This window comes from Halyomorpha halys, unplaced genomic scaffold (genome assembly GCF_000696795.3).
Source record: "Halyomorpha halys isolate HHAL.00 unplaced genomic scaffold, Hhal_1.1 Scaffold1447.1, whole genome shotgun sequence".
Classification (NCBI taxonomy): Eukaryota; Metazoa; Arthropoda; class Insecta; order Hemiptera; family Pentatomidae; genus Halyomorpha; species Halyomorpha halys.
This window is the reverse complement of record NW_027113820.1, coordinates 199,248-208,942: the sequence shown is the minus strand read 5'-3', so window position 1 is coordinate 208,942 and position 9,695 is coordinate 199,248. Positions and strand designations below refer to the sequence as shown.

General features: G+C 29.1%; 1 protein-coding gene across 1 annotated transcript; it reads left to right on the top strand.

The window, feature by feature from the left end:
* Positions 1-392: 392 nt before the first annotated feature.
* LOC106689744 (26S proteasome non-ATPase regulatory subunit 9) lies at positions 393-5,990 on the top strand (the record flags this gene model as incomplete). The annotated part of the gene is given in 3 exon segments (XM_067051134.1): positions 393-492; positions 2,619-2,797; positions 4,755-5,990. Coding segments are annotated over 3 exon segments (489 nt in total), but the record flags the coding sequence as incomplete, so codon positions are not given.
* Positions 5,991-9,695: the final 3,705 nt, after the last annotated feature.

Below are 9,695 nucleotides of genomic sequence, written 5' to 3'. Positions count from 1 at the left end.
ATATAGTGAAATGTAATTGCACTATACTGTCAATATTTACAATTTTCATTAGTCTCTAAATTTAATGTACTACTGAGTTTTATAGAGGAGTAGGAAATAGTATACTTTAGCGTTATGTAGGATAATCATATCGAGGGTTAATTAATAATTATATAATAGTTAATTAATTTGTTCCATACATTAGTGTACACTAGTGTAAGTTGCGCAAAAGCAAATAGGTCGAAGAAATAAATTAATATGGAAAAAGAAGCATTGAATCATTTCACTTTTAGAGTTGTTCTCTTTGAATTGTACATAAAAAGCTAGTTGGAATTTTTAAACAACTTATTTAAAATTTTATCACTTTGTCGTGAATGAGTATATCACTAATTATTTAATATTTTTTATTTCAGAATAACATTGGAATGAACGATGAATTGGTTGACAAACAAGGATTTCCACGAAATGATATCAATGTATATGAAGTCAGACATGCAAGAGCCCAGTTAATTAGTAAGTGAACTATGTTTATTGCTAATAATGTTGAAATTGATTAATTGACAGTGCTGTTATTTGTAAATTATTAAAATCTTTTATTACCCTAGTTCATTTAAAAAATATAAATTAATGTTATCCATTCTTATTTGTTCTCAAATGGAAATAGTCAACTTTCTTTGACTGGGTAAGGCATTTTTTATATCATATCTATTCCACATTTTTATAAGGATTGAAAAAAATCAGGTGTATAAAAAGCTTATGTGGTGTTAAGGACAGATATAGATATTGATCATGATTCTTGATAATAAACTTTCTATGAGACAGTTTCAACTATTTTCCATTTGGCTGGGTCTTATTTCCAGGATTCAGAGGTACATTTTTTGGTTAATAACCCTCTAGATGACTTCCTCTTTGTACTTGTCGATTATTAAATTACTAATAAACTACTAATTTTTACTTACGTTAATCAGTTTAAAGCATGAGGGTCTCAGTGAACATATTTCCAAGTATGAAAGTACCAAGATGAAGAACCACGTTATTTATTTATTTAAGCCTTCATATTTCAGCAATTTTCTCATTGCTGGTAATCAATCAATCACAGTCTTCTTCTAGCTGGTAATCTTCTAGATCCCTTAGTTAGGTAAACTACTACCGTTTTAACAGATCTATTGATTAAAATCATTTTTGGTTAAATTGAATATCTTTAATGGTTCTATCAATTTGAATATCACATAGTCATATATTGATTTATTTTAGCTTTTTAATTAGGATCTCTTTATGTGTTTTCCAAGGTATAGAAAATGAAGATGCTGTCAATTATTAGGTCTTGAACTCGTATTTTGATTTATTTAAACTTTTTGGATTTATTCGATATTAATGTTTTTGAAGGTGAAGTGATTGAAAACTTCTGTATAAATTAAAATATAAAATCTTGAAACCTATACCATTTTTAATTACTGACTTTTTAAAAACTTATTAAAGAATTCTAATTATAGGTTTTAATTTTGAACTTTTAGAAATCACAAAAATTGACACACAGGTGCGTGCTCTTTAAATTCTTAGTATTTTCATTCTCTATATCTTTGAAAAAATATAAAGGAACCCTAATATATTACAAATCCAAAAATTTGAAATCAATTTACATTTAATGTCAGATGGGCACAGTGGCGCGCGCCTGTCGGCGCTCATTGATAAGAATCTTTTATATATGCTATTATGCCTCATGATTTTAATAATATCATAATACAATTAAACAAAAAATAGTGTGTTGTAGTCAATTTAAAGATCCTAATTAAAATCATTAATTCTAGGATTGCCAGGTGACCCAATTAATCGCAGTACACACTGGTTTTAATTCTTGTGTCTCAGTGTCCCAAACGAATCTCTCGAGGTTTCCAAAAGTCTCAATTTTTGAATGGATACTTTTTAAGCATTTTCATCCATTGTATGTACGGTTTGTGTATGTTGTCAATGTATGGGTGTGAACATAACAAAATAAGCTAGAGTGTATACATACAGCTGACAGTAACCAAAGCCATACACTAGTACTGGCCCCCCTTTCAATTTTCACTCACTTGTGGATATTGGATAAGTTTCTTTTCATTTTAATTTATTTATGACTATGGTATTTAGGAAAAAATGTAAGTAATCGTATGCGAAAGAGTTTCTAGAAGCTTTCTTCAATGCAACAGTGAAATGTCATCCACAATTTATTACCTGTGACAATCTAAACAGTTTTATTCATAATACATGTTTCCTGAAAGGTACTAATCAAAAAATCTGCCCAGTGATGTTGGAGGCAGATTTTTGGATTCTAATCAAATTTTGAAGGGGGGTTAAATTTTCTTTTTTTGGTTTATTTCAAAAGTTCCTTAGTGTAAATAATAAACTAATATACAATTTGTTTTGGAAGAAGTCCTGTGGGGTTACACTTAACAGTATGTACTGTTATACTACAATATGTACTACATACTTGCACACCTTTAAGGCTGCACTTGTTTAAATAGTTTGTGACTTGCTCTTCAGCTAATATTTCCTTATTTATTACCCTAATATAATGCTGGGACAAGATTTTTTTTTCACAGTAAAATTTACTTTTGAAATATCTATTTTGTATACAATTGTTTTATTTCTTTTTATAGAGGAACAGAATGACTATAAATTAGCCATGAAAAAGTGTGAAGACCTTCTTATAAAGTACCATTCCCAAAATCTGCCTGAATTTGCAGATAGATCAGAGAGGCCTTCCATAAGCGTTAAAAGTCATAAGAAGATAGCAGTGGTTGGAAAGGTTGAAACGGGCTCTCCTAGTGAATATGCTGTATGTTAACTATTAATTTCAAAATTTTATTTTTATATTGGTTTTATACTTAAAATCTTAAACTAAGCAGAAATTTTATTGTTAATGAAATGATGATTTTATGACTAAAACATTAATGATTACTCATTAACAAAATAATTAAAATTAAAAATAAGGCTTTAGCGAGTTCAAATAAAGTACTAAATAAAACAATTAAAATAATTTTAGAAATAGCATTTAACTTACTCTATAATATTTTTGACACTAAAATCCCTCCAATATTCCTCAGCTTGAATAAATATGTTGAAATAGTGACATTTTCCTCTTCTTTGCTGTATGCTGTGGTTAAAATGAGTCTTATTTAATGGTACTATTGATTTGATGATCACAAAATCATGTATTGATTTATTATAGCTTTTTGCTTATTCCAGTGCCGTAATATCCAGAGTTTCAATAGCAATTTTGTGTTTGGATAGCCCATCTTAAAAACAAAAATTCATATGAAACTGAAATTACATATTTAAGGTGATATGTAAATCAACAATGAAACGGTCTATAATATCAGCTAGGTCTAATCAATATTGAAATAGTCTAAGAGGGTTTAAATGACAATTTTTCAAAAATCATACTCTAAAGCACGTTTTATTTTGTTTATTTCAAAAAAATAAACAGTTAAAAAGTGATAAATACGAAATATTAAAGAATTTTATGAATAACTAAAGGAGAAAAAAGCCAAAAAAATAGAAACATCCGATTCGAGTGGGGAAAACCACCCAACCTTTCCCAATAGCATTATAGCTTCATTATCTTTTTCTTAACTGTTGCATTCTTGGCAGTAACAAAATTTATATTCGTTATTCCCACCTTGAGGAACCCTGAAATACCAACTTTTGAGGCAAAAGAAATTAGAAATTTTTTGTTCATAATTTTCGCCTTCCCGTGTCATTAGATCTTTTGTTTTGTGATGTGTGCACTATAGCAATTTTTTATTTTTATAAAACTTAATTATGTACAAAACATTTATTCTGGTGTAGTGTGCGATTCACACAATTTTCATTTAACATCTGACATACGTCCTCAAGTGTTGTGTAGTTTGGTGGGCTTGGGTTAAAATTATTGTTATTTATGATTTTCAAAAACAAAAGATCTAATGACATTGGAAGGTGAAAATTATTAACAAATAATTTTTATTTTACTGTTGCTATAAAATTCGTTTTTCGGGGTTCCTCGAGGTGGGCACAACAAATATAAATTTTGTTCCTGCCAAGAATGCAACAGTTCAACTAAAGATAACGAATTCGTAATTCGATTGGAAAAGATTGGGCGGTTTCGGCTTTTACTGTTTGGATTGGATGTTTCTATTATTCATGAAATAATTTAATATTTTGTATTTATCTAGTTTTTATTATTATTGATTACAATGAGAACTGTTATTGGTTTTCAAATAAACAAAATTAAAGGTACTTTAGGGGAAGATTTTTAAAAAATCATCATTTAAGCCAGGTCAGACTATTTCCATGAGGATAAGACCTAGCATGTTAAAGACCATTTAATTCTATATTGACATAATGTGTTTAGTAAAAAATTGTTAGTTGTTTTTGAGAAAATCCAAAAAATGTGAAAAATAGATTATATAATGTGGCACTTCTGCCCGATCGATTGTAGCGAAAAAGTTGCTGTAACATTCCAGCATTAAATATGTGAATTCAGTTTTTATGACTTTTCATTGTTGAGCTGGGCTGTTTATACACACATAAACAGACTATTTTGCAAAACTATGTTTTTTGGATTCAGGAGACTTCAAAACACGTATTTCCGTTAAAATCTCGAATTTTTAATTTTCCAGGATTGCTATACTTTCCGTTACTATATATTCCATATATAAGTAAGTGAAAGTAAAAATTATAAAGTATGAACTTGCAGTTTATATTTAAGCATTTTTTTTTCTGATTTTTATTTATTTATGTCTATATTTTAGGGTTTGAGAGAAGGTGATATACTTCTGGAATTTGGAAAAATCAATGGAGATAACATGAGAAACATTAATGACATTAGTGAAGAAATGAAAAGAAATTTAAACTTGTATATAAAAGTTGTTGTTAAAAGAGATGGAGAACACAAGCGTTTTAATCTTAAACCCAAAGAATGGTCTGGACGTGGTTATTTGGGTTGTGTGTTGAATCCTTGATTGTTAGACTAGAATAATTGAGTATATTGGTTTAAGAAAGTTGTTTTTATAATAATGTTACTTTTTAAATTTAAGAATGAACTATTTTTATTCGTATTGTCCCCTATGTACTCAGTTTCCTGGTGTACCTCAGGGTAGTATTCTTGGTCCTATCCTTTATACAGTTTTTACAGCTGACATTCCAACTCATCTTAACCCCATCCTTACCATGTATGCCAATGACACATGTCTATTATCATTGAATAATGACCCTTTTATTGTATTCCAAACCCTCCAATCCCACACCACTCTTGAAGAATGGTGTCAACACTGCAGGATTAAAATAAATCCCACCAAATCACATTTATCCTTTGTTGTACACCCATGACTTCCTGCCCCACAGTATCCTTTAATAATATCCCACTTATTCCTGTCGAACAGATCCATTACCTAGGACTATATCTGGACAAATGACTGACTAGGAATCCTCATAGAAGATTGAAAATACAGGAAACTGCTTATCAATTCCGACTATTACAACATTTACTGGACAAACGGTCTAAACTTCTAACTAATTACAAAAGACTCATTTATATGACTATCATAAGGCTTATCTGGACTTACGGCGTTGAACTTTGGGGCTCAACTAAACCATCAAATTCCTCTCTTATCCAATTCTTAATATCCAAAATTCTTAATGCTCCTTTGTCACAAATAAAGTCATCCATCAAGACCTTAATGTTTCATATGTTACTGATTTGGCCAGAACCAGAAACCAATCTTTCCATGATAAACTTTCTAACCACCCAAATCTACCTGTTTTTAACCTGGCTTCTCCTTCATTACCAGATAATCCTCCTAGGCGTCTGAAAAGAAAATGGCCTTGAGATCTTCTCTAGAAACGTTATTGGAGGTCTATCAATGGGTAGATTCTCCACATGTTTGTATCAAGCCATTGTATAACTTACATAAAATTTACTTGTATATATTTTTAGTACAATTGTAAATATCAATAAATAAAAACTAACATTGCTACCTATTAATCCACGAATGTTGCTGTAAGAATCTTCTAGTTAGAGGTATTCTTAATTATAATTCATAGTGGTAAGTATTCTAGCATTATTCTTAAAATTTGTATATAGATGAATACTCCATTCCTTCTACTGGTCGACAATAAGAGGTCATCTGCAAAGCTTGATAAACACTAAGGAAAGTAGATTTACAGTTTGGGAAATAAAACCTATGTTGGGCTAAAAAGATATGGAAAAAGTTGGTGGCATACATTTCATTGTTAATTGGAACCCAAGTGTATCATTCTTGTCTGCAAAATAATGAGTAATATTGGGTTAGGGTGCATGTAACAAAACTAGTTAGGTGTATGAAACTCAGACTTTTAGTTGCATACATTTAATCAAGCCTGTACAGTATGTGTATATTTTTGTATTTTATAACAAACAAATAGGTCCATTATCTACTGGTATTACCATAAATTTTTAAAAATGTTTATACTTCAAAATAAATTGGGAATCTAATTCAAACAGCTAATTTACCTTTCATGATTATTAGTACATTTGAAACAGGTTTGGGTCAATAATCTTGTTCAAACATGAACAATAGTTTATTTGAAAAACCAGGATTGATTAACACAATTATGTAACTTTGAAAATTACTAACCAATAATTAAAATAATACCAGTCTCATCTATTTTAAACATGTATTACAAACATTACAAAAGAATGAAGTTAGCCAGTTATAAGTAACCACTGGATGAAATTGTATTTGTCACAAAACTGTTGTTGGATTATGGTACTACAGTGGGATGGTTATCATCAGAATGCATATAGTATAACTGACATCTGCATGGTTAAGTGATACAATAAGTAATTTAACAACTAAAATTAATTGAAATGATTCTGGACATGACTAAATTATATAGCATTGTTTAATCAAATTGAATCTTATAGGTTTGTCATTAGAATACTTACATCTATCAGCTTATTGTATTTAAAGCAAATAGTATTTAAACCTAAATGTGTTTACATGGTTATTTTAAAGAAGCTTAAATATGATAGTGGAAAAGAACTTGTTTAAGAGAATTGGAGTCTCTCAAGTTGGACCTCGGATATTCCTCTCCAGTCTATATTAATCAATTAAAAATGAAAAACCTTTTCATATTTTGCATCTCTCAACATTTAAAAAAATTCTAGTAAAAAACAGGCAAATTTTTTTTGTGTAGTTCTTTACTTTAGGTTCTTAAGTGTGGTGATATGTTCAGGGCAATATTTTACAATATAAGATAGTAAACTTTCTCGAAGTTCATTTGAATTATGAAAAACTAAATATGTTATTTATAAGTTAGAATATACATACAGTTAGACTTGGTGTTTAACTGAAGTCTAACTTTGTTTATTATATATGTATACAAAAAATAGAATGGCAACAACGAATCTGAAGTTTGCTAACAAACGTTTTTACGGCAAATAGAGGAAATAATAAAAAAAAAAAAAAAAAAAAAGCAAATTTTTTAAAACTAAAATTAAAAAAAGTAAATGAAAGAAATACCTAATTATAGGTATAACGCTATTGAAATGTGGAAAATTGTAATTATCAAATAAAAAAGTGAAAAGAATAAGTAATAAATAAAGATATAAAGTTACTGACATGTGCAAAGTAAGGAAAATAAAGTACAAAATAACATATGAGGACTAAAAAATGAATGTACATCACATAATACTATGATGTAATGACAAGAGATCATTATAAAGAATAATCAAATATTACTGGAATAAATAATAAATTACAAATTTATCAGATATCAATACGCTCGAAAATGGACTACGGCTCACTCGTTTAAGGTTCGGCTCGTTCCCAAGTGCTTATTAAACTGGATACAGTCCATCACGCCGGAATCACGGAAAGGGATGGCATTCAAAGTAAGATGATTTATTCTTATGGGAAATCGAGTTCCTATATATACTTGGCTGAATTTTTATTTTATTTTTTGTTTATAACTAGCAAACAAAACTTTTAAGGTAAAATAGAAATATGAGATAATTATCTACGTTTCATGTTCCTATAATTTTTTTTTTCTTCTTCAATGTGTGATTTTTGGGCAATAGTTCAAATGCAATTCCCAAAGGGTGAATGTTGTTTAAACATCAGGTGGAAAGTTCTAATGTGTTGCTTTTAGTAACGTTCATTATGTTTCGGTTTGTTCAACAAACATAGTAAAAAAAAATTTTTTTTCAGAAAACAATCATAGTAATTTTTTTCTCAACGATTCTATGTTTTGAGAGCTAAATCTTTTTTTCAGGTTTGACACCTCGTCAGCCGTCGATTAAAATTCTATATGAAATTAATGCTGACAAATTGTCCTCCACGGCTGTACAAGGTCGTTTTTGACCTGAGTGGCAGTTATGGGGGTTTAAGGTAATTTTACTTTCAAAAATTGAAAAATGTATGTAATTTCGAATAATCTTAAGGGGTTAATTTTCAATTCATTTTATTGATTGGATTTCTAATCAGGAAACCTAGTGACCTAGAAAACCAAGAAATGTAAGGGAATCCAAGAAAAAAAGAGGAAAACTGCCGTTATGGGAAAGTTCACTGTTAAAAATAAAAAATGACATGAAAATTATGTAAGGGTTTACTGATTAAAATAATCATTTATTATAACAATACGTAATAAAATGTTTCAGAATCATTAAAAAAAAAAAAAAAAAGGATTTATCCAAGTACATAAAATAATTAATTTTTACTAAAGAATCCGTTACTATATTTAGGCATTTGAGTATTCTCGGCTGGCTGTGGATGTTCAAAGTAAGATGATAGATTCTTATGGGGAATTGTGTTACTAAGTGTACTTGGCTGACTTTTTAATAAGTAGCAAACAAAACTTTCGAGGTAAAATGATTGAATATCGGAAGAAATGAGAAAATTACCTACGTTTCATACTCCTATCAGTACATTTCTTTTTCTTTTTTTTTTTTTTTTCGGAATGTGTTATATTTGGGGCAATAGGGCAAATGTAAATACCCAAAGAGGGAATAGTGTTAAAAGTTGTCCAACCAATATGGTAAAAAAAACCACTAAAAATCACTGTCTCCATTTTTTTTATTCATGGCTTATGATTTGCAAAGTAAATTTTTTACTATTTTAAAATAAAGATGAGAAAATCACCTCTCGAATGGAAAGTGACATTGCATTGTAACCTTCCGCATGAACACTAATAAGAATGAAAAAAAAACTTTTACAAACATCCTTGTATTTCATGAAACAATGGATTCAGTTAATTCTCACATTAACACTCTAATTGAGTTAATTGCATCGAACGATTAAACCCAAAATGATACCCTCAGTTTTGCTGACGTAGTTATGACCTGCCCAGAAAATTTTGATTCATTTTGAGCTCTCAATAAATCAGATTCCATATATTTTATATTACATATTAAAAATTTAAATGGTAGGTTATGTTTTGTAAGTCGAACTTGGAATAAATAACTAATTTTAGTTAAATTTTCCTTTAAATTAACAAATTCTGTCTGTTCCCAATGACGTTAGTTTCAGGTTCATCTGTTCCTCAAAGAATATCTCCATGATTATCGTTTTTTTCCTTGTGTTATAAATGTTATTCGGAGTGTTCAAAAAAATTTTTTTTTCCTGAAAAATTACCATTTTTAATTATTAATAATTAACAGATTGTAAGATTGTGGACATATGGTAAGTGAACAAAGGAATTGAATTGATTGGTAT